The sequence below is a fragment of the Paramisgurnus dabryanus genome, chromosome 2, assembly GCF_030506205.2.
Source record: "Paramisgurnus dabryanus chromosome 2, PD_genome_1.1, whole genome shotgun sequence".
In the NCBI taxonomy this organism is placed as follows: Eukaryota; Metazoa; Chordata; class Actinopteri; order Cypriniformes; family Cobitidae; genus Paramisgurnus; species Paramisgurnus dabryanus.
The window spans coordinates 34152760-34178025 of record NC_133338.1 but is presented as its reverse complement, the minus strand read 5'-3'; the positions used below and the strand labels follow the sequence as shown (position 1 = coordinate 34178025).

The window sequence follows — 25266 nt, the reverse complement described above, 5'->3', positions numbered from 1 at the left end:
ATTCAGCACCCTGACATGCAGCACAGAAAACACGCAGAAAAGACATTCATCGAAGTCTCAATCTCCCTGAGGGTTTTGACTCCTGTGCTCACTTTATCAGTTATGTAATAAGCAAAATAATACACCAATAAAGCTTTAATGAATAAGAACATCAAGCCTCTTTGTCAGTTTATTCATCAAAAGTCATTGTGATTGTAGCTACAAGTTTCTGCAATAAAATGCATATTTCACAATTGCTAATAATAATAACGATCCCAAAGAAACTGATTGATCCTGATTTTTCACATACTGTAGGCTTAAAACATGTTTTAAAAGGAACTTTTTTACATTTTAGGATGAAAACAGCCGACCTTGCAAATCTCATAAACTTATTTATTCATAATGGAACATTGAAACATATCAAATGTTTTAACTGATGACCTTTTTTTATTGAACAACAAATTTGGCATGTTCGGGTCTTGTTTGCTTCTTTGCATGATAGAGATAGAGCTTTAAACAGCCAGCATTTGTGGATGGCAAAGTGAACTGTTTTGAAAAACAATGATTTCTGGAGGTGTTTCTAAACCCATCATGCTATCCTCTCAGTTTGCTGCACATTTCGCTCAGCTTAAACACTTGATATGTTTTTTATGTGTCCACCATTTTTGAAATGGGGATTTGTATTTTTGTGTTAGATTTAAGCATGCACAGGAATATAAGTGGATTCTATAGTACCCTGTAGTAAACATTGACTGAAAATGTTTTTTTTACATTACAGCAATGATACATTATTAAAATCATGCAAAGGAAATATACAATATATTAATGTTGAACCTAAATAATTTAGTTATGATTTAGTATCTATTTAGTATTTATTTTATTTTTATTAATTTATTTATTTATGCTAACATCAACCAAAGACATTAATCGAAACTAATAAGGTAATGGAATATAGTCACTTAACAGAATCAATAAGTTAAGAGTCTTTAAACTCACATGCAATGTGACACATGGGGTGCTGGTTTATTAAGCCAGTGTCAGTACATATTTAACAAATTGCATGTCTCCTACTACAGTGTCTACAGTGTAAATAACCGAGATAACAAATGTTATTTGTAATTGCAATATTGTGATGAATGATTCATGTAAATATTGTAGCACCAAACTAAAGGAGAGGTACTTTTGGTAAAAATGGTAAAAAAAAAGCTTGTCCTGTATGCAACTTAGACCTGTACATATTTAATTTTTTCATGATAGCAAAGAGATGCAGTTTATCGCGTTTACACTGTGACCTGTACATTTTTGCCTGGAGCTAAAGCTTTTCATTGACCTTCTCAACAATAAAATTATTAATATAACCCCTCCTTTTGGTGACTTTGAGATGATATATAGTCTTTTTGTCTCCAAAAATCATCAATTGCAATTCAATTTCACTCCTGTGAAATGTCTCCTACTGTGACAGCTGCCATAGCGCCTGTCACCGAATGTTGATTGTTTGTCCGGTGAGTGGAGGGGGCGTGTATTGGCCAGGTCAAATCAGCTTGCTGAGCTGATATTAGTTGCAGAATTTCCCTTGCATATTGCTTTCAAAAGATTACAATTTAAAAATGTAATTTATGTATTGATCATAAAATCCATGCAGTTTCCTCTGCACCATCATGGATGTTTTAAAAAAGTCATGAAACATAACTCTTTATCCAATATCATTAGTATCAAAACCCAATAATTTAAACAGCTTGACTGTAGCTCAGAAGCCTACACATTGTCTGTATTTGCTTTTGTTCGGCATAATCATTAACACGTATTCATGTTTATATCCTAAATTCTGAAAATCTTATTCCAGTGTCCTTGTGTAATTATTAAGTATTTTACATTCATTTATTTTTTCCTTCAAACATCACTGATTATTCATCAACATGCTTTTTACTTTTAAAATCTAACATTCCACCCTCATTGGTCTGAGCCTTGCATTACTCCTTCAGTATCAGTGTCTATTTCTGTATCATTGTCACAACACTTTAAAAAAATAAAGTCTCTATCAGGGTACATTGTTTGCTTATCTCTCTTAGCCCTGTGTTTTTTTATCAGCTTGTTCTTTTCTCCCCCATGCATGCATTTCTGATGTCATTGGGTTATTAGAAATCATCATTCTGTGCTTAAGTTTTGCAACTATTTTTACTGCCTCTGATTCATTTTTAGTTTTTAAATCTTCAGATAGCTTATCTGTAAGCTACTTCTTCTAGCAACAACCAACTCACATTGCTTAAAGGCACCTTGAATTGCACTGGCTTGATGAGGAGAAGATCTACAGGGTTTCCCTTCATTCTTCACGTCAATCGTCAGAATCCAATTGTTCAGCTGTCGTTCCATCCTGCCGGCTACTCCAAATGTTAGATCCAACCAAAATGGATAAATCCCACTATGGACATGGCTTGCAGATATTATAGGACTAAAAGTCCATCCTTAAATTATTAACTTTTAGTTGAGCCACAATGAAGATACAGAGATGAATCAGAAAACAGCATGCAGAAGACGAAGTAATATAATAATAATATAAAGATGGTTTATTGAAAAATCTTAGTTGTGATCAATGCTCAGTTTAGCTTTGTCAATGGTCTTGCTACCTTAGTTGATGGTCAGACTAACTTTGTCTGACTAAAAGCAGATTTAGCATTTAGTATAGCAAACACAGAAAATGTAATTTTACTGTTCCCAGCTTCTCATGACGTTAATAAAAACCTCGAGATGGAGACCACTGGAGACTCATATCAGCATTCAAAAACAATACAGCACAAACAGTAAGATTAAACAGGATAAATAGAATGAAATTAAGTAAAGAATAATTGATGACGGGCTGTTGAATTATTAGAAAATAATGCACAACCAATGTGGTTAAACCGTGTGTAATCATTATTCTCAAATAAGTCAAAGGACCAATTATTTTGTTCATACCACGGTTACCACAGACTTTGCTAAGTCTCTGTTTTTTAAGACATTTTACAGGTCAGGTGTGCGTATATCCGATAATGCATACCCATGAGAATTTCTCAACCAAACAGAATATAGCATTTATATAATGCTTAATGGTATAATAATTTTTATTTGTAGTTTGATTATCTTCTATAATGTTCTATTATAGGGTTTTAAAGTGTACTTTAGTTTTATATTCTGCAGTTTTATTGGGGAGTTGCTCTGATTCAGTTAATGTGATTTCTGTGTGACATGTCTATGTTGTTATTTATGGAAAAAGTCTATTAGCAAATTCCTATTTATTCTGTATGTGAGCTTTATCGCTAAAATTTTTTGTTTAAATCAGCATTTCCTATTGCCCATATATGTAAAGGTAGTATAAATGCAGACTCAAATAAGGGTATAAAACCATTTTGGGGCTGCACGGTTGCACCGGTTTTTGGAAATCTAAGGTAAGAGAACAATACTAGTGTGGCTCTTAAGACAAATCAATGGCACTGATATATGATAAAATATGTTGGTGCAAGATATTTTTTAATTCAAGCCGCTCAAATATGCATTTTAGTCTGGTACTAGGATAAACCCTATATGGGAAACTGCCCATATAGGTTTAAAGGCATCTCATTTGATCCAGAAACATTTTTAGTTATGCTGGTTAAAAGTCTCCTCACATCCTGATAGCATTCATTAAGTTGTTTAAATGTATTTGTAGAATTGTATGTCATCTGTGAAAGTCATAGGACCAAAAAATGTTCAACCAATCCTAGATCTCGGTCCGAATGAACGTTGCCTTTTTTGTCCCTCATCCGTAAGCGTAATTTGAATGCCACCGCGCAGCCTGTTCACACAGACACCATACGTCATCAGCACGTTCACGTGCGCTCACTTCCTGTCTGTGAACAGAGGGAGAATGGCAACTTTCCTGCTGAATTAACAACCTGCACAGGAGCCAGAAAATGAAAGACATGTTTTATAACAACAACAGCAAAAACTGCCTGGATCAGCAAAAAAGAGCAAAAACCCAAATTAACATCGGTAACTTTACTGCTTTACCACGAGATGCAAACAGCTGCAGGAGGCAAAGGGTCTGAAAGGATCATTGCACTGTTTATTTTGGTTAGGTACGCGATATGTTTGTATTTAGATGAATTCAGATATTCTATTTTGATGAAACATTGTGTTGCTTATGAAATTTGTGTTCGTTTACAGATTAGCGTAACAATATAGTTATTAGATTAGATATTCCTTTATTCGTCCCACAATGGGGAAATTTCAGTGTTACAACAGCATAAGAATATAATAAAACATTATAAGCAAAAAAAAAGTATATATAGTTTATAGACATATTGCACCCAAAAGATATTGCACTTTTTCAAAATTTCTATTTTTGCCCATGTCAAAAATTTCTGTATCAACAAGATGTACTTATAATGATGATGACTGGTTTACTAGGAGCAGCTCAGATTGTAAAGTCTTATAGCAGCAGGGAGAAAAGAACGTCTGTATCGCTCTTTCAGACACTTAGGATGTAACAGTCTGTCACTGAAGGAGCTCCTCAGAGCTGAAACCGTGTCATGCAGTGGGTTAGTGTCGTTCTCCAACAATAATGATAGCTTTGCTACCATCCTCCTTTCTCCCACCTCCTGTACGGTGTCCAGAGGAATCCCAAGGACTGAGCTGGCCTTTCTGATCAGCTTGTCCAATCTCTTCATTTCTGCAGTAGAAATGCTACTACACCAGCATACTACACCATAAAATATGGCTGAGGCCACCACAGAGTCATAAAAGGTTTTCAGTAGCTCTCTTTGCACCCCAAAAGACCTTAGTCTCCTCAGCAGAAAGAGTCTGCTCTGCCCTTTCTTGTAGATTGCCTTAGTATTATCTGTCCAGTCCAGTTTATTGTTTAAATACACACCCAGATATTTATAAGAGTCCACTCTCATGATGTCCTTTCCCTGAATATTCACTGATGGTAAGGAAGTCTGTTTACGCCTACGGAAATCCACCACCAATTCTTTGGTTTTCCCTGCATTTAACTGGAGGCAGCTCCGTTGGCACCAGTCCACAAAGTCCTGGATCAGTACTTTGTACTCCCTATCATCATCATCTGAAATCAAACCGACGATGGCAGAGTCGTCAGAGAATTTCTGTAGGTGACAGGTTGATGAATTAAACTTGAAGTCTGCAGTATAGATGGTAAAAAGAAACGGAGCCAGAACCGTTCCCTGCGGGACTCCAGTGTTGCAAACAACCATGTCAGACTCACAATCACGGATCCTCACATACTGTAATCGGTCTGTAAGATAGTCCAATATCCAGGAACACAGATTATGGTCCACTCCCATGTACATCATCTTATCCCTCAGAAGCGTAGGTTGGATAGTGTTAAAAGCACTGGAGAAGTCAAAAAACATGACTCTCACAGTGCTCCCAGCCTTTTCTAAGTGTGAAATAGCACGATTCAGGAGGAAGATGACAGCGTCTTCCACTCCAGTGCCAGGTTGGTAAGCAAACTGAAGTGGATCCATTAATGGGCTCACTAGAGGTCGCATATGAGTTAGCACCAGCCTCTCTAATATCTTCATCAGATGCGAGGTCAGCGCTACTGGTCGATAATCTCCCAGGTCTTTTGGGCGCGACGTCTTTGGTACAGGCACCACACAGGATGTTTTCCATAGCTGTGGCACCTTCCCCAGCTTGAGGCTCAGTTCAAAAATGTACAGCAATATGCCGCACAGCTGGTCTGCACAGGTATTAAGTAGTCTGGAGCTGATGCCATCTGGTCCTGTAGCCTTCTTTACTTTGGTTTTCCTGAGCTCCATTCTCACCTGTGCCTCCGTAAGGAACATTGTGTATTGGTTGGAGTGGGGGCTGGGGGGAATTAGCAGGGAGGGAGAGTTAGGTGTGTTATGTGTAGGCTGTGAGTTAATAGCAGTGCAGAGAATGATGGGGCTGGAGCAATCTGCTATGCAAGCAGAGAGGGGAGGTTTCAGCAGAGGGAACTGGATGGAGGTAGGTGAGAGTGGCTGGTCAAATCTATTAAAAAATAGATTTAGATCATTCACCCACTTGAGGTCACCCTCAACCTGAGAGTTGGATTCCTTATGACCAGTGATGGTTTTTAGCCCCTTCCACACACCACTGACGTTGTTCTGCTGCAACTGATCCTCCATCTTCCTCCTGTAGCATGCTTTTCCTTCTCTGATCTTCCTTCTCAGCTCTCTCTGGACATTTCTCAGATCTTCCTTGTTTCCAGATTTAAAGATCCTCTTCTTCTCTTTAAGAAGTGTCTTTATATCAGGGTTAATCCATGGCTTGTTGTTGGAAAAACACCTTACAGTCCTGGAAGGTACAGTATTTTCCACACAGAAATTAATATAATCCGTAATACAGTCTGTTAAATTGTCAATATTCTCTCCATGATTATTACATAATTCCTCCCACATAGTTGTTTCAAAACAGTCCTTCAGAGCCTCATTGGTCTCATCAGACCATTTTCTCACTGTACGGAAAACAGCTGGTTGCCTGCATACAAGAGGTTTGTACACAGGTTGGAGATAAACCAGGTTGTGGTCCGATTTACCCATAGGGGGGAGGGGTGCTGAAGTGTAAGCCTCCTTTGAGTTTGCATAAAATAAATCCAATGTTTTATTGTCTCTAGTATAACATGAAACATACTGGATAAATGTGGGTAGAGTAGAGGATGGCGGGGCATGATTGAAATCTCCAGAGATAATGAGGAGGGCGTTTGGGCTCTGTGTTAGCAATTTGTTGACAACAGAATGCAGGACGTCACATGCCGATTCACCATCGGCCGAAGGGGGAATATACACCACTATCACGATAACGTGCGAAAATTCCCTAGGCAAATAGTACGGCCTCATGCTAACAGCTAGCAGCTCAATGTCCTTATCACAGATCTGTTCTTTAATAGTAATATGACCAGATTTACACCATCTATTATTCACAAAAATTACCAGTCCTCCTCCCTTTCTCTTACCGCTCTCCATCGTTCTGTCCGCGCGCAATAGTTGAAATCCATCCAAAGCCACGGTCATATCCGGTGTTAGCAAAGTTAGCCATGACTCCGTAAACAACATGATGCTACACTCCCGGAATTCCCTCTGATGCCGGGTTAGAGCCGATAGCTCGTCCATCTTGTTGGTTAAAGATCTCACATTTCCCATAACAATGGACGGGAGAGTTGGTCTGTAGCGTCTCCTTTTAATCCGACACAGAGCCCCAGCACGATTTCCCCGTCGTCGCCTTCTTAGCTCCTGGGGAATGTCCGGTTTTTCCTGTAGTGGCATCACCGTGTTACGGAATGCTAACAGCTGATCCCTGGTGTAGACAATATGACCGCTGCTGTGAACAGAGTTTCCAAACGCGACTGTAACCAAAGTCCAAAAAAGTAGGAAAAGTAGAGCAAACTCAGTGCCTTTGTTATTGTCCATCTGTGCGGTTTGCGATTTTACACATATACACTAAAAAAGAAAAAACACAAAGTGCCTAAACCCCATAGAATAAGTACAAAAAAATACAAACTTAGTAAGAGCTGCTGTAACAGGCTGCCACTTGGGCGGCGCCATCACTTGCGATTAAGTCTACACAACCGAAAGTGTGCTTCAACTAATTCTGATCTAAACCAATTATTTTGGTAATGTTATTCACTTTGTACTGCAAAGTTTTCTCACTGGTGAATGAGATGTGGATGTCTGATCTGTGCATGTTCATGTGTTTTGAAAGAGGTGTGACTTTGGATGGCGATTTGAATGGAGGGTGGGATCGTGATTTCATTGCTAGTCGGCTACGGTTAGGATTTTTTAAAATTAGATACCCTTTAAATAGGGAAAACATGGAAGTGATTGGTGGCTTCTAAATTCATTCTTGTTTGGATTCTAACGAAAGAATGGGGCTTGGCTAAATGCTAACACATTCACAACGCACTGTACAAAGATTAAGTGTACGCATTGAAAAAGCAACCTGATCTCACGAATTTCCGTGGCATAGTCACGGAATTTTTTGCTCATTTTTCCGTGGCATTCTCACGGATCTCCGCATATTTCCGTGGCATTCTCACGGATTGGTAACTCAACTGTTTTGTCCTATTTTCTTACCATTGTCGCTTCGGTTTAGGGTTAGATTTACATAAAATGACATCCCTACCCAAACCCAACTCTAACCCCAACGCCAGGCAACAATTGATTAAAGTTTAGAAAATATAAAAGAATACATCAGAAAAAATAGTATAAACCAATTCTTAAAGTGACAAACTAATGAAAACACCAAATCTAACCCTAAACCGAAGCGACAATGGTTTGAAAATAGGAAAAAGCAGTTGAGTAACCAATCCGTGAGAATGCCACGGAAAAGAAAGTCCGTGGCAGGGCCACGGAAATATGCGGAGATCCGTGAGAATGTCACGGAAAAATGAGCAAAAAATTCCGTGACTATCCCACGGAACTTTGTGAGATCATGTTGCGAAAAAGATAGGTATGCATTAATTTGTCTAAGTTGAGGTAAGAACATATAAAATATCCGTAGTGCAGTTGCGGATGTATCAGATCAAGCTGGTTTCCTGATCTGTGAGTGGCAGCATAGTGAAGTGAGTGGAGTGAACTTTCAGCTATTGTTAATGAGCAAACCTGTGCCACCACCCCGGCCTGATTGGCGAGGGGAGTGAGAGAAATAGTAGTTTGTGGAAAGGGCAGCGGGTGTGGCAGAGTCCTCTGGATGAATCCATGTTCGGTCAGTGCTAGGATGTTGAAGGCTGACTGCGTGGCAAAGGCATGAAGTCTGCAGACTGACAGTTCCAGAGTCCTTTAGAAAAAGACAGAGGTGTTGGAGGTGAGTTGTAGATTCCTTACTGAAAAATCCAGCTAAAACCAGCTCACCAGCTTATGCTGGTCTCCCAGCTTGGTTTTAGCTGGTATTGCTGGTGTAGCAAGCTGGTCTAGCTGTGTTTTGGTCACTTTTAAGCTGGTCTAGCTGGACTTAGCTGGTCAGGCTGAAAGATCAGATGACTCACCAGCTTGACCAGCTTTGCCAGGCTGGGAGGACCAGCTTAAACCAGCTACTGCCACCTTAAATAACTTATTTTTTGCATGATACAACTTTAGTCAGTTCTAAACTTCAGCTTAAACCAAAATTTAATTTGTCTGTAAAGAGTGTGCATATAGAACAGGTAGAGGAAGTTAGACTTCTTGGAGTTATTCTAGACAGTAGGCTAAAGTGTTCGAAACAGATGGGAAGAGGCCTTTTAGTTACTAAGAGATGTGCAAAATTTTTAACTCAGTATTGTATCTCTCTAGTTGTGCAAACAATGGTTCATACTCATTTTGACTACTGCCCAGTGGTATGGTCAAGTGCGCTAAGCAAAGACTTAGGAAAATTACAGTTAGTACAGATTAGAGCTGCACGACTAATTTTGAACTGAAACAGAAGAGTTAATATTATGAGAATGCACAAAGATTTAGGTTGGTTAATGGTGAAGGATAGGGTAATTGTTTCTCTGCTATGTTTTATAAGAAACATTGCCGTATCGAGAGATCCAAGAGTATTGTACTCTAAATTCTTGTATAGTAATGTTATAATGTCATAATTTTAACATCAGGCATGCATTAAAGGGATATATTTTGCTTCCTGTTTCAAAAACGAATGCCAAGCAAAGGAACGTTATGTAGAGGAATGAAAATATGGAATAAATTGCCATCGGATATAACATGTTTTTTAACAAGTAAAATGAGGTTTAAAAACAGTACTCAGTAAATTGCTGATTGTGATGTTTTGAATGAATTATGGGTTTGTATGTTTTATTGTATTGTTTTTTATTTTGTTTTTATTTTGTCTGGATTAATTTAATGTAATGTAACTTGGTTTGTACTTGTTGGACCCCGGGAAGAATAGCCACTACCTTGGTAATGGCTAATGGGGATCCAAATAAATAAATAAATACTGCCAGCACAGTTTGTTTACAATTCCTTCAGTTTCTCCAGCTTTAGAAAGATTGTAAATAAGCATAAATTGTTAAAAATGCAACAAACTAAATGAGTCATTTATGCATGTAAAACCAAACATACAGTCAAAGAGCATCAAAGACATATTTTAAAAGCACAAAACCTCAATGACAGCAATCACTGCTTGATGTCACAAAATCACAAGTAATGAGAATAGCCAAATGAAGAGAAGGTGAAAAGAGATAGAGAAGTACAGAAATTGGAGGAGGTGGGAGATTTGGTAGGCTTCAGATTAAGATTGAAGATTTTTCTTAGGGGCACACATACACAAGAAGGCACACACACATTTCTTATCACGGACTGCTTCCACGAGGCATGAGGTTTGGCACCTCTCATACCAGCAGCTTGTGTTACTGATTTCATGTTGCTCACTTAACTTCCCCTGGCTGTCAGGCTAATGTAGTGCTTTTAGCAATGCTCATAAATTAAATAACAGTTTGTGTTTGCCAAGTTGCTGTTCTTACTATTGTATGACTGACTTCATTTTTGTAGATGATAAAAAATGTAAGAAATAATAATATCACAGGTTAAATGCACTGGATTATATTTAACAGGCAATCGGCTAAAGTGCAGACTTCAGAGGAAAACAAATAAAATACAGCAGTTTTGGATGCTGTCCAGGTGCTCTATGAAGCACTGCAAAATGAGGGAATTTTGCACCTGTTCTTTTTACAGCAAGGTTAAACAAATTAAGCTTGATAAAGCTGCAATTTATTAATAAAATTATTTTTTAAAAAGGTAAAAATAAATAATAGTTTTATATGGTATTTTAATCTGTACAGTCAGTGTCTTACAAAGAAAAATAACTTTAACATTTTAACATAATTTTTTTTCTTAATCATTGGCTAGAGCAGTGGTTCCCAACTCCAGTCCTCGACCCCTCCAGATTGTTTTTGATGTCTCCATATATAAAACACCTGATTTAGTTCATCAGATTGTTAGTGTGTTAATTAAAGAAACGTTTTTGAAACATTCTGAAAGGAGCCTGATGAGTGGAATCAGGTGTTTCGTATAAGGAAACCCGAGGACTGGACTTGGAACCACAGGGCTAGAGTGTTGATTTTGGGGTAGCATCCTGACTACCCCTTTTGTGCCATCAGAAATGCATTCAATACCCAGACATGCAGGAAAAAGCAAACATGCAGACAAACCGATGAAGTTTACTGAGGATCCAGGTTTCACCCTCAGATGTGACAATATTTACAACTTGCTGAACCCTGCATGTTTTTTCCCACACAATTTCAGCTGGATTATCAGTATCGCCTCTTTTTATTCTATAATGATTGTGTCTGACATGTTTTCTTCCTTATCAACTTACATGGTAAGGGAATTTCACACCTGTTCAAACCAAGGTTAAACAAATCTCATCATGAAAAAACTCAACATGATTGCCATAAAAACTTGTTTATTAGCGTTTAGTTTATGTCAGCATTTCCTATTGCCCATATATGTAAAGGTCATATAAATGCAGACTCAAATGAGGGTATAAAAACATTTTGCGGCTGCAGTGGTGCAGCCACAAAATCTAAGGTTTGGAAATCTAAGGTAAGAGAAATGCTGTGTTTCTCCCATTGCGAACTGTTTTAATATTTTAGAAAATTGTTAATGCCAGTATAAGCTGAAGGAAGGGCACATAACTTTAATACTAAATGAAAAATGATGTCATCTATAATTTTAAAGTAAAGTAAGTCTACAGAAATCATGCTGGGGTGCATTTCCTGAAAGCAACTATGGTTGCAAGTTTTGTCGTTACCAATAGAGTTTAATGATAACAACGACCATAGTAAGCTAACGATGCTTTTGGGAAATGCACCCCTGAACAGTACTGACATTAGAATATGTCTGGTTAATAATTTGAGCTTCAGTTCCAGACTGTTAGAATATTATTTTATTATTATTTTAAACATCTTTATCTTTAAAATCATTTTATGTCCTTATTATGTAAATCTTTAGGCTGTTTCCCAGACAGTGTTTAGATTAATCCAGGACCAGACCTTAGTTATATTAGATTTTTTTTTACAAACATACAAAAAACAATACTGGTGTGCATCTTGAGACAAAACAATGGTCCTAAAATATGTTAAAGGATAATTCCGGTATTTAACACTTTGAGTCTCATTTCTGGTTTGTTTTGTATGAACTACAGTGATGGACACAGAAATTTTGACAATGGGTCGTGTCTTGACTTTTTGACTCGTTTAGAAGCGTCTCTTGACTGCTTCAGAATGAAAGTCAATGACCATGCACAATGACCAAGTCAATGACCAAGGTGACTCTTGGTAATGTCAAGTTGTCATAACAAAGACATCTCAAACAATGTCATCTCTGCATTAAAAATGACATAACTGAATGAATGACACTAAATGACAGTTGTCATAAACGTCCATAAAATCTCCTTCATGTTAATGGCACGTGTCATGTCATGATTATGAAGGTGTTATATCAGTGTTACTCATTTTTCAAACCACATTGATGTGCTGTGGTTTTGTCTGCAGGTCTTTGGCTGGTATGTTGACCAAGGTGACTTTTGGCCTTTTGGCCCTGCTGCTGGTCTTCTCTGTTGAAGGGAAGGTATGATGTGCTTAGACTAACAAACATTTATATTGGTGAATTGCAAGTAAAGCATGCAAAAAAGATTGTTTTCCCCATGACACAAATATATTAATGACAAATGTAAAATGACTTCAGTGAATCTTTTAATGTTTCTTTTTTTATGTTGCAATTATGTGTGGTGTTTTGGCAAACGTCATACGCAGCCTGGTAGGTCAAATACTCCAGCAGCTCAGATGATATAAATGAGAATATTAAGAGCTTTGATATGAAACATCAAACTCAGAAATGATTTTTACATTAATCATTAACGGATGAAGACATGGTTAATTAATGAATGGCCTGATGTGTTTTTATAATAGTTATTGAGGAGGATGCTGCTGACTTGCCTGTGGGTGAACTGCTGTATAGAGCCAACAGAGGCATTGGTAAGCATACATCACACACTTATACATCAATACAGCACAGGTACACCAAAACTATTTTATAATTCACATCATTTTGTTTTATGTGTGATAGATTCATTGTTTCTTTATCTGTGCTATTTCAACATTAATACTTAGATCAGTCAATCAAAATACAACAAACAATTTTCATCATGCAGTTTTTCTTACTTAGAAAATAAATATGTATTTAGATCACAGTTAATATATTTTTGTTTTAGTTCCTGGACCTGATGAGCCCACGCTAATAGATGATATCGCTGTGAATGAAAAAAATGCTGATCCCTGCACTGCCAACGATTGCCTCTGGAACCAGTCTGGCGACGGCAATATCTGGATACCTTACGTCATTGCCGACCACTACTGTACGTTCCTAATATAACAATTTATGTTTCCTCTCAGAGTAGAAAGAAAAAAATAGTAGGAGAGTGCTAGAGTTTATAATCAGTGCAATGTAAATGTAAAGTTAAAATCTAATAAGTAACCTCTGCTCTCAGCCTCCAGTGAGAAAGAGATCATTAAGCGTGGTCTGGACTCTTTCAGTGATATCTCCTGTGTCCGTTTCTTCCCTCGTAACAATGAGAGAGATTACATCAGCATTGAGTCCCGCAGTGGGTGCGTAGTAGACAATATCACAATAAGAAAGGGCATCATCAAAACAAAAAACTGAATAAGAGAAGTAGAATTCCAATCAAAATAAGAATGAAATTTAACCAATTTATGCATTAATGCATTCATTTGTCCTTACAGATGCTACTCATATGTTGGTCGTCAGGGTTACGGCCAGGTTCTGTCTCTGGCTCGTAATGGCTGTATTTACCACAGTACTATCCAGCATGAGCTGCTTCATGCACTTGGCTTTAACCACGAGCAAACTCGCAGTGACCGCGACAGTTACATCAAAATCATGTGGGAGAACATTATAGAAGGTACACTGATATATGCACTGTAAAAAATTGCAGTAGTTGCAGCTGTTCGCCAGTAACTTATTTTAGATTTCAATTTATGTTATTTATGTTAAGTTTTTGTTTTTACAGAATAAAACTATCAAATAACAGCCTCATGCAAAGCATGTTTTTACTTCAGATTTTGGTTCCCAGAATGCTTTGCATGTTGCCAGTAAATAACATAGATTTAAATCTTACTGGAAAACAGTTGCTAGTAATATTGTAATTTCTACAGAAATTTTTTAACAGATCAAAATTACATTTAGTCTTAAAGTCTCTTAGATATTTAGTGGGATAAAGTGATGTCATGTTTGTTCATCAGACAAAAAACACAACTTTAACAAAATCGACACCCTAAACCAGGGAAGTTTCTATGACTATGGTTCTGTGATGCAGTACGAGAGGTAAGATAACTTTGGCTTAAGATGAGATATGTGTTCACTGTATGTAAGATGTTATAGATTGTTTCTAACTGTACCTGTGTCCTTTGAATCATCAGATTTGCTTTCTCAAAGAATGGCTATGCCACTATGGTCCCTTATCCAAATATCAATGCTCATCTGGGCGGAGCTACTCAGATGAGCCAGAATGACATCGACAGACTCAACAGACTATACAAATGTTGTAAGTGACATGAAACAGACACATTCATTTTCTTTCTCATTTACTCAAAAAAACTAAATTCTTGCTGAGTTTTGTTTGTTAAACAATGAGGTTATCGTTAAATACTATTATTAGTATATATGCTCCTTATCTTTATTCACATAACATTACTTAATGAATGATAATAGGGGATTTAAGATGGTTATTCTTACTGATCACAAAATGTTTTGCACAAAGCTATAAAACTTTCCTAAAGATATTTTTTAAATTGACCCTTGTTGATTGTTTTATTTTTTAGATAAACCTTAACAGCGCCCTGCAACCTGACATGCACGAAGGAAAACATACAGAAAAAAATTGAATCTTCTCTGTCTCTCTGATGGGTGTTGTTTGTTGTGCTTAAACTGCATCACTTTATCAGTTTGTAATAAGTAAAATAACACACCAATAAAGCTTTAATGACAGAGAACATCAAACCCATTGTTGTCATCCTGACTGTACAAGTTTTTGCAGTGAAATGTAACATTTGTTAAAAATGAATAAATCATATTTAGCATTGTATATATTTAACAGTTCAGAAATTTGATCATATTTCCTGTGTGATCTTTTACATAGACTGAAAACATTTTAACGGTTTTAAAAGAAACATTTTATGTTTATAAAGTTATAAATATGTATATTTTTCCTACAAAATCACATTGATTGCCCTCAGATAGCCTTTATTAACCCAGTGGAGTGTAGATTAATTCTGTGAGGGATATAGACCATTTCAAAAGATGTACAACACTGGTCCAGAAGCACGTCCTGTTTCAGTTTTTTAACACTAGATAAACGTTGGGATAAAATAAACCAACAGAACATATAAGTTAAACAAACATCTTAAAGATAATGATATATGTGAAATTAAAAAAACGGTCACAAACTGTAACAGGAAGTGTTTCTGGACCAGTGTTGTTTACATCTTTTGAAATGATCTATAGTTTTGGGCTTCAAAATCTTAAGCCCTGTTTACTGCTGTTATAAGCTTAAAGCTTGAAAAAGCCAGGACATTTTCTTATTTAACTCCGATTGTGTTCATCTGGCTAAAGATTATCATATGTATCACAGATGGCTTGATAGTGTCAGGCATTGACCAAGGCCAACATACCAAATTAATAATGTAATAAAGTTGGTAATCTGTGTTTTCATCAGAGAGCATTTAACATTTAATCACCATTATTAAATTGCACTATTTATAGAAAATGTCACTGTCATCTTGTTTACAATTTTCCTAAGTTCAATGTTTGATCACAACGTATTTCAAGCCATGGGCTTCTCTTAACCCTTAAACTTCCTCTCAACCAGATGGTGGAGCACATTTTTAGTCAATATATTTTATTGTGATGAGTACCTAAGCTGATTGAGCTATCTCTATCATTTGCTTGAAGTATGTTATGCCAAAAAATCCACTAGATGTCAGAGTGTCAATCAACAGCAAACCCTCCTGCCATGTGAACTCTTCTTAGTGAAATTTTGCAAGGAAAGCATATTTTTGACATATTAGTAAGAACCCTTTACTTTACAAAATGTTAAAAAAAAAATTTGTTAAAAAATGTTACTTGGTGCCATGAAAAAACTTTTCTTATATGTTTTAAATATTTTTTTTAAAGCGTGCTCTACCAACCAGTTGATTTGTCACTTTATGGTAAAAGTAGAAAAGCTAAGCTAATGTTTTCAGATCATCCATTTCGGAATGTACTATTTCCTGAGAAAAATACATTTCTGATCATTCACAGCTATGAAACCCAGGCAGTTAAAGGGATAATGATTTCCAGTGTTACCAGGTCTTGCGAGACAAATACAGAACCTTAGCTTCAAAAACAAGCCCAATTATTATCAACATTGTTTATCATAAATGGTTTATCAGTAAATTAGTCTAAAACACATTAAACTAGTTTACACCTTACATTTAAAATAACATCCTATTCCAACATAGGACATATTCATAAACAATCACCTTAAAGCAAAACAAGACGGAAGATGGAAAAGGTGAAAACGAAAAAAAGAAAAAACAGGCTTTATTACTGTGTGATTTATCGTTAACCCCTACCTAAAAGTCCTTCACGGTGCAGTCGTGGATGAAGAGAAGTTCCTCTGCCTTCAGATGGTGCTAAGATTGGAGGCCTAAAAAGTGCTGGACAAAGGTCAGGAATAACATCGATGTTGTGCGTGTACCTGTCCTCCACTAATCATCCCAAAATTTTGAACAAACTCTGATTTGAATTATTACGTTGAGCAAACTCTTTATTGTTATGTAAGGTGCCGTAAAAATGGGAATCTCAATGTTGCGATTGCATACCTATAACCACTTGTGAAAGACCGCGTCCAGTCATTTTAGGTGCTGGCAGAGGTGTCAAGTAACGAAGTACAAATACTTCGTTACCTTACTAAAGTAGATATTTTGGGTATCTATACTTTACTGGAGTAATTATTTTTCAGACGACTTTTTACTTCTACTCCTTACATTTTGACGCAATTATCTGTACTTTCTACTCCTTACATTTTTAAAATCGCCTCGTTACTTCTATTATTTTGGCTTGTTTTCTTTTTTTACATTCCGGCTTGTCATCGTTAAAAAAAACTATCTTGATAAATTGCATCATCCATGAATGCGATTGTGGTTGGATGAGAAGTATAAACATACACCATTCCGACCATAGACATCATATAGGTAGACGCCCTATCGACCGCTACTGCCTACTGGCGCGGTGAGATATGGGGCCGCCATCTTAGATCGGTCACCCGCTCCACTCAGTGTAATCTGTATGACTGGTGGATTGAGCTATCAGCGCATTTAATTAATCATATCTCAGTGAATACCGAACAGATTTTCACGCGGGTTTTTTTGCTGCAAAGGTCATTCATGGAGCTATGATATAGGACACATGGTTCGGCGTATTTTAACCCCTTATGTGCCGCAAATCCCGTTTGAGTGGGGGTGACAATGTGATGTACATCTTTAAATGAATATTTCTCTGGGATTCTTTGGGCTAGAAACCTAATCTTGGTCTTGTTTTAAAGAAGACAATTTAGGGTTTTTCACAAATGAGTTAGAACGTAAAAATATTAAATATAAATATTTTTATAGCCGTTTACCTTTATTTTAATATATCAAATTATGCAGTAACATATTAATTTATAAATAAAATTACATAAAAGTTAATGTTTCACACAATAAATAATGTTAACATGAAGCAATATGTCTCAAGTAGTTGTGATCCAAATCACAAAAAAATGATGTTTGGGTCACAATTTTAATGGTTTTACCAACAACTGCCACTAGATTTTGCCACATACTCTTGTATACTCACAAACTAATAAATTACTGTCACCGCAATATTATTCATGCAAAAAGATTTTGAAATATTAAAACTACATTCTGAGAGCTTTCCGGTGATATATAGCTTGCCATGATTTTTTAGGTTTAGAGTAGGGTTTTAGTGTTATATGCAAAAACAAATTTGGCCTACCTGTGGGCCCGTAACATTTTTAGAAACTGACTCTCATTGTGTCATAATTTTCCCCAAATGGTAATGAAATATGAAAATTATACTATTTGAGCTTTCCAACAATATATAGTTTGTCAATATTTAGGTTTAGAATCTTAGTGTTGCCAACACTAATGTGGACAGCGCCACTTAATGTTCATAGTAGGAATAAATGAATATTCACTAAACAGTAATAAAATATTCTGATATAAGATATAAAGTGAGTCCAAAATCAAAATATGTGGTGTAGGACATAAGATATTTTATAAATCACACACTATAAATATGACAAAGATGCAGAAACAGATAGTTGCAATAAAATAAGACTTTTTAATATGGTGAAGAAACAATTTAAAATGATTTGTAAACCCCCCCACACACACACGCGCACGCACGCACGCACGCACACACACACACACACACACCCCTGAAAGAGGACTGTTTTCCAGAGATTCTTTCCCGTGCTCCCTTTCTGTAGTTCAAGAGAGGTGAGTTTGGCAACATGGTGGAGCCTTATCTTTAAAAACACAGACACAACCAGTGACAACGAGTCAGACTGATAGTTGTCGATTCCAAACCGAGTCTACTCAATGTCCTCCCTACGAAGGAAAACATCCTCTGTTCCTGTTGACATCTCAGCTTTTTAAAGCTCGGCGGATCACGCAGCTCACAGCACCTTATAATAATAATAATAATAATAATACACATTTATATAGCGCTTTACACAATACTCACAACAGATAAACTCTTGTAATTATTACTTTACTTTACCCCACTCTCCTTGCAGGGTGAACAGCGGCTGGTGCAGTAAACATAGCCTAGCGAACGTTAGCTGGCTACGATTTCAGTACAGTAAAATCAATAAGCTGGCTCTTTCTCAATTTTCTGGTAATATTCTATTCACAAAATACAACCAATAGTAGCGCGATGTTAAAAAGTACTTGTGAAAATAATCCTCCGGGCTCTATTTGCGATCGTCCGCCGATTAGAACAGGAAAATGCTCCACAGTGCTCTGACATCTTATCTGCTGCCATGCAACGAAACTAGGAGAACGACCGGTTTAAGATGGCCGCCGTATTTCTCAGTCCCCAGCGGCCAATAGGGCATCTAGTCTTCTATATGATATCTATGATTCCGACACCCTATTGGTTTGTACGCAAACCCCGCCCCCCCAGCTGACTGCAGATGATCAAAAGTTTGTTCGATGCTGCTGCACAGAGGAACATAAAAGAACCGCGAGAGCGATTAGAAAGCATGCGGAGCAGTTTGCTCTGATATCATTAGTCCCTTTCACACATACAGTCTTTACTGGTAATTTACTGGTAAATTGCAGTTAACATGTCATGTGTGAACAGAACCTTTCCGGTAAATCAGTGCTCCCAATTTACCAGTAAGACAGGTTGTAAGATTAACGGTAATTTGCCGGTAAGCGCTGTTTGTGAACGAAAAATATAGCATTACCGGCATTTAGATGACGTCAGACCGCGCTGACAGATCGGGCGGGCCAATCAGAAAGTTTTTTATACAGGTGACGCAGACTGTTTACGGACGTTTCCACACACATGTTGCTTAAAAGTCGAGCACACCTGAAGTTAACATCCACATTTCTTCACCAAAGTTGTTTAAAACAGCTTACCATCTAATTGCCAAATTGCCGACGTCCTTAGCACACCATCTGTGAAGCCTAATGTGCAAACGCGCAGGTTCCGTTTGACGCCGCCTAACGCAATGTTGTTTGGTCACGAGCAACTTCGCGACCGTTTGCCACAGATGTGAAAACAACAAAATACGGACCGTGGATATTAAGTCATAACCCGCCGTTTACAAATACGACACGGACGGAGCTCGCCGGCCGCGCGCCATAGGTAACTTCCGCTTTCTCTCCGAATTTACCGGTATTTTGATACTGATGTGTAAATGATGTCTTACTGGTAAAAAGACGGAATGTCACTGCATGTGTGAACAGCACATTTTTGTATTTACTGGTAAATTCATTCTGGTAAATTCATGGTAATTTACCAGAATTACTGTGTGAAAGAGGCTATTGTGTGTAATGCATGTATTAAAGCATATCATAGTTTCTGTTCCATCTATCTCTATTAATTTTCCTAAAATCCAGAGGAGTTTGTTCAGAACACTAACGGGATGCGGTTGTCCTGCTCATTAGATCTAATATGGGAAATGGTGATAGTGTACCTGTCACAGTGAGTGATCTTACTTCATTAAGTTCGCTGTTTAATACACTGACTGCTTTTTCATGACCCCATATGATCGTATGTGTTGTCAGGTTGCAGATGTCCTGCAGTGTGTAGTGGAAGAGAACAACACTGACCCCTGCAGGTGAGTCAGAGCTGTGCGGCGCTATATGAGAGGAGCAGGCCTGCAGCTGTGGCTCAAGCCAGGTACACACCACAAGATGAATTTGGTTGTAAAAGATGATGTAAGCGGGACGGATAGAGTCAACAAATCGGAATCGTGCATCAAGATATGAAGTGTAAATCTAGGCTTTGAGAAAAAGTTAGTGGGTCCAAAATTGGATCTTGTCCCACCCCACCCCCATGTTTCAAGCCCTCAGCTATAAAATTATAATACTAATACTTTAAATGTATATTTATTTTATTATATGTAAAACAGCGACCAATAACATTGAACCAAACTAATAAATTTATAAAATATCTCGTCTTTAACCACACAGGCAAAAATTGTGACAAAGCTGGCCAACACATTATATGCGAGTGCGACACAAGGGGGCGCTGGTTTACCCAGGCAACTTCAGTATCAAATGAAATTTACTGTCTTCGGAGAAGTCATGCACTTAAAAGTGTAATGTTTGCATTTCTGCATTAGGAAAGCTAGCAGTCCACAGGTATGTACTGTTTACTGAAAGCTCAACATGAAATTATGCATACCTGTTAGTGAAAGGACCTGCATTTTAGGAGAACTTTGTGTTGATTCTCTAAAGATAAATGTTTCTTTTGATCAGCATTTCTTTTGAAGCACTAGCTAGGTACTACATGTGTTGACCTGTGTTTATTCCAATGTTTCATTTGACATTTTGGTGTGGTTTCAGACAGGGTTTAGATTAATCCAGGACTAGACCTTAGTTATATTAGGACATTTAAGTTTTGTTTACAAAAAAAAACCCTTTCCATCTTGAGACATATATATATATATATATATATATATATACATATATATATATATATATATATATATATATATATATATATATATATATATATATATATATATATCAGTAAGTCAAGGTGTTTTTAATTTAAAAGGGACATTTCACAAGAGTTTTTTAAGATGTCAAACATCAGATGTCAGAGTACATATGTGAAGTTTTAGCTCAAAATGTCATGTAGATAATTTATTATAGCAAGTTAAAATTCAGAGGCGGACACTACTTAAGTATTTTTACTTTCTACATAATAGTTAATTTTTAAGTATTCGTATTTTATCTGTTTTTTTACTTTGGAAAACATACATACCAAAGCATATTATCATAAATTTTACTCCACTACATTTCATAATTTTAAGTTTTTGGTTTATATTTAATATTTAAGTACATTTAACATGTACTATTTTTTTTACTTTTAGTTAAGTACTTTTGTACTTTTACTCAAGAAAAGTAAAAGTACACAATTTTATGCAATTAGGTATTAAATCAATTTTAATATGCAATATAAAAGGAATACACAGTATGATTCTATGCTTTAGAATGTGAACATTTTTTAATAAAGTAAAGTACATTTTTTCCCAAGACAAACACTCTGATAAAGCACAGATGCTTGGAAAATTTACTTAAAATACTCAAGTAGTGTCCGCCTCTGTTAAAATTGTACTTTGTAGGTGTGTGTCAAAATTGCCATTTTGGGTGTGTCCTTTAACATGCAAATGAGCTGATCTCTGTTCTAAATGGCATGGCGTGGTTGGATGCAGATTAAGGGCTGGTATTATCCCCTTCTGACATCACCAGGGGAGCCAAATTTCAATGACTTATTTTTTTCACATGCTTGTGGAGAATGGTTTACCAAAACTAAGTTACTGGGTGGATCTTATTCACATTTTCTAGGTTGATAAAAGCACTGAGGACCCCAATTATAGTACTTAAACATGGAAAAGGTCAGATTTTCATGGTATGTCTCCTTTAAGGCAGCTCAACATGCATTTTAGTTTGGCACTAGGATAAGCTTTGTCTGTGAAATCTTGTTATTATATATTGTAATGATATATTTGTTATGTATTAATATCATTGTTGTAAGACTTTAATTGTCTTTAAGCAATTTCTGCATATTCTTTGTGAATATATTATAATATTTGTGTAGACCTATTATCTTTATGTGCAGCCATAATCACAGCTGACACATTTAACCAAATTATAAAATGTGATGAATGTGGTCTTACACTTGCCAAACAAATTATTTTTTTATTATAGTATTATTAAGAAAAAATTACTGAGACCATGGTGCAAGCTATAAAAGCATAATCCATAAATAGGATGCATTTATTAGATTTATTTACTTTATTAGATTATTATATGGGTAAAATATACAGTATTTCAGGCAAGAAAATAATCCCTGTATCAGAAAAACAGTTAAAAATCGGTTAACTTACCCTGGAGAACCCAAGAACCCTTTTATTAGCAGCAATTAACATTGGCCAAATTTGACCAGTGGGTTCTCCGGGTTAAGAAAAGTTGTAATTGCCTTGGCTCTGAGCCCAGGTGTCTGTAAGGTTTACCAACCCTGCAGTTTACAGTAACTGCATCTATGTCATGCTCTCTCTCAGATATGCTTTTCTTTAAGAATGGCCAAGTAAATGTTTTCCTTCCCGAACAGCAGCATGCTTCTGGGTTTACAGTAACCCCGATGTGCCAGAACATCTGACTCAACAGCATTCCAACAGTGCTGTGAGTAACAAACACAAACCCTGAATCACACACTTCTATGTCCATTAATATTCTGCATATAATCACAAACTGCTTAACCAAAATCTCTTATTCAAATGCAGATGTTTACTAAATGACATGTTGAGGTTTGTACAGTATGGATGCGCCCTAACAGACAAGTATTCCAGAGGTATTTGAAATGTGTTTATAGCCATTTAGACTCAGAAAATGTCTCTTTTGTACAGGTCAGATATTTGTTTGTATCCAGTCTAAGGCTTTTTTGCATAAATACTCCTTTTCACTATAGTCAATTTGTCGGCAATACATTTTTAGGTGCTGTACATGGCTTTTCTGTACATGCAGCATCAGCTCTTTTTGTTGTTCCTGGCAAGTCTTTTCATTAGATCCCACTCTCTTATATTGTAGATTCTAGTAGCAAATATTTATTAGCTTCAAAAAAGTTTGGTTAAATATGTAAAACACCTCTGGCTTCAAATGCCAGATCATCTTACTTTATTTTCACTTGTGCTTAATTCCAAATATATTTGGCATTTATGGGTTATTAGACAACATTATTGACGCTGTCTGATGTTTTCATCAGAGGGCATTTAACATTTAATCACCGTTATTAAATGAACTGTTTATTTATATAAAATCCCACTGTCCTCTGTGTTGATTTGCTATTTTCCGAAATCCAATGTTTGACTGGAGTGTATTTTAGACTTTCAGTTATAAAATCTTATTAAATGCATCATTCTAATGAGTGATCTTGAAAGTAATACATCACAGCAAAACATCCAGTGTTAAATTAAAAGTGTTAATAATCCACACCCACTAACTGAATAAGTAATTTTTTGTGTATTCTTCACAGAGACCATCGCAACACTGCTCTATTATGGGGTTAAGAGTGCGAAATTAAATCTAAAATGACAACACTCCTATGATCAGGACAGTGATTATACCATGATACTAATATCAGCATCAAAAAGCAAACAATATAATTTTGGCTTCTTTGGCTTGGCAAAAAATAACACTAATGTATGTTAAGATAAAAAAAAATTATTAAACTGAAACATGCCCTTTGGTCTGTGACTAGAATAAGCCCCCTTACTGTATACCATGTAGGTACAAAAGTGTATACATATGGTAACAATATGTACCTTTGAGCTACTTGTATGCACTCTTTGGTACAAATATGTACCTTTGTTGTCCTATGAATTCTTTAAATGGGAATGGGTACAAAGGGTACACTCCCAGTGACAGACAATTTTCTGGACAGTGTATATGGTGTTCAGTCAATAGTGGCATGTAAATGCATGTTTTCTATCATGTTTGAAGTGTATACAACTACATACAAGTAACTGTATCCATTTATGTACATATTTGGATAAGCATACTGGCATTCAAAATAAGGTATTGACCTGAAAAAAACAACCCAGTGAGCAAACCAGTGAGCAAATAAACAAAAATGTATAAATATATCTGTGAATGTTTAACAGACAAGTCTGCAATGTGATTCAACTTTTTGGTTTGTTTTGCTTTTTAGTTGCTAAAATATGTATGATGCGACTTTAAGATGAGGTTTTTTTATTGTGTACGTGAAGGTACACATCGCTCTCTCCTGGCAGAGGGTGTGAAACAAATGCACGCGGGGGATGCACGAGGTGGTATGTGGCAGGCTGCTGGTCTCTTAGCAACAGCACACGTACAGGAAAACCAGAGAAATGAAATCGCTCTTCAAAGTGATATGTCTTACACTTACTGATACGATGATACCATCTCTACAAAGAGATTCAAGTTGATAGTAATAGAAGGATTTCCTTCTCTAAACCCCAAATCCCAGAAAGGCTACACATGAACTTGACCTAACCTAACCCAAATATTATTAACAATATCTATAACAGTCTTAAGCACTTCAGAATCCATATTCAAGTGATGCTGTAACATTGATTAATTTAAAACACAGATTTCAAGGAACGTTCAAAGTTTATAAGCTTATGGTTAATAACAGGGACACTTTGCTATTTGGAATGGCATTAAGAAATAAACTAGAACATTATTAGCTTTATTGCATATGTTATACTGATTCCATAATTAATTCTTCCACTTAATATGAAAATCAGTGTGAAAATCAGAAAATTTTTGATCTGATTTAATGTCTTAATTTTCTGTCATTTTTGAAAAATGAGCAAATTACTGACAGAAATAGGTCAGAACATGAATAGCAAACAAAATCCCATGACCTATTTACTCTTAGTTTCCAAACAATTATTAAACACACATACACAGAGAGAACATACTCTCTTTATTTTCTTTACTCCTAAAAAGAGCAAATG

At 36.5% G+C, this 25266-nt stretch overlaps 3 protein-coding genes and 1 long non-coding RNA gene across 4 annotated transcripts in view; 2 read left to right on the top strand and 2 right to left on the bottom strand.

Moving 5' to 3' along the window:
• LOC135778864 (high choriolytic enzyme 1-like) overlaps window positions 1-15069 on the top strand; it is a 105897-nt gene extending 90828 nt beyond the window's left edge. The window contains exon 11 of the mRNA XM_065289494.2: window positions 14807-15069. Coding sequence (XP_065145566.1) covers window positions 14807-14817 — 11 coding nt within the window. The 3' untranslated portion in view covers window positions 14818-15069. The remainder of the gene's footprint in view (window positions 1-14806) is intronic.
• Window positions 4230-7458, bottom strand: LOC141281853 (uncharacterized). Its single transcript, XM_073813657.1, has one exon. It carries the CDS (start codon window positions 7401-7403, stop codon window positions 4398-4400), a length of 3006 nt encoding a protein of 1001 aa, XP_073669758.1. The 5' UTR covers window positions 7404-7458; the 3' UTR covers window positions 4230-4397.
• Window positions 11402-14537, top strand: LOC141281047 (low choriolytic enzyme-like). Its single transcript, XM_073812655.1, has 8 exons — window positions 11402-11510; window positions 12461-12725; window positions 12878-12943; window positions 13180-13323; window positions 13456-13573; window positions 13709-13887; window positions 14228-14309; window positions 14405-14537. The coding sequence occupies exons 2-8, from the start codon at window positions 12644-12646 to the stop codon at window positions 14535-14537; spliced, it is 804 nt and encodes a 267-aa protein (XP_073668756.1). The 5' UTR covers window positions 11402-11510; window positions 12461-12643.
• Window positions 15070-18277: 3208 nt separating the features above from the next.
• Window positions 18278-19162, bottom strand: LOC135778950 (uncharacterized). Its single transcript, XR_010544666.1, has 2 exons — window positions 18807-19162; window positions 18278-18711 (listed from the first exon to the last, which is right to left on the bottom strand). It is a non-coding gene; the product is annotated as an uncharacterized lncRNA (long non-coding RNA).
• Window positions 19163-25266: the final 6104 nt, after the last annotated feature.

Excerpts from the sequence above, each read along its gene's own strand:
- LOC141281853 (XM_073813657.1), bottom strand. The coding sequence starts at position 7,403 with ATGGACAATAACAAAGGCACTGAGTTTGCTCTACTTTTCCTACTTTTT.
- LOC141281047 (XM_073812655.1), top strand. The coding sequence starts at position 12,644 with ATGACTTCAGTGAATCTTTTAATGTTTCTTTTTTTATGTTGCAATTAT. Across the intron at positions 12,944-13,179 it reads TAGAGCCAACAGAGGCATTG|TTCCTGGACCTGATGAGCCC; the intron begins GTAAGCATACAT and ends TTTTTGTTTTAG. Across the intron at positions 13,888-14,227 it reads GTGGGAGAACATTATAGAAG|ACAAAAAACACAACTTTAAC; the intron begins GTACACTGATAT and ends TTTGTTCATCAG.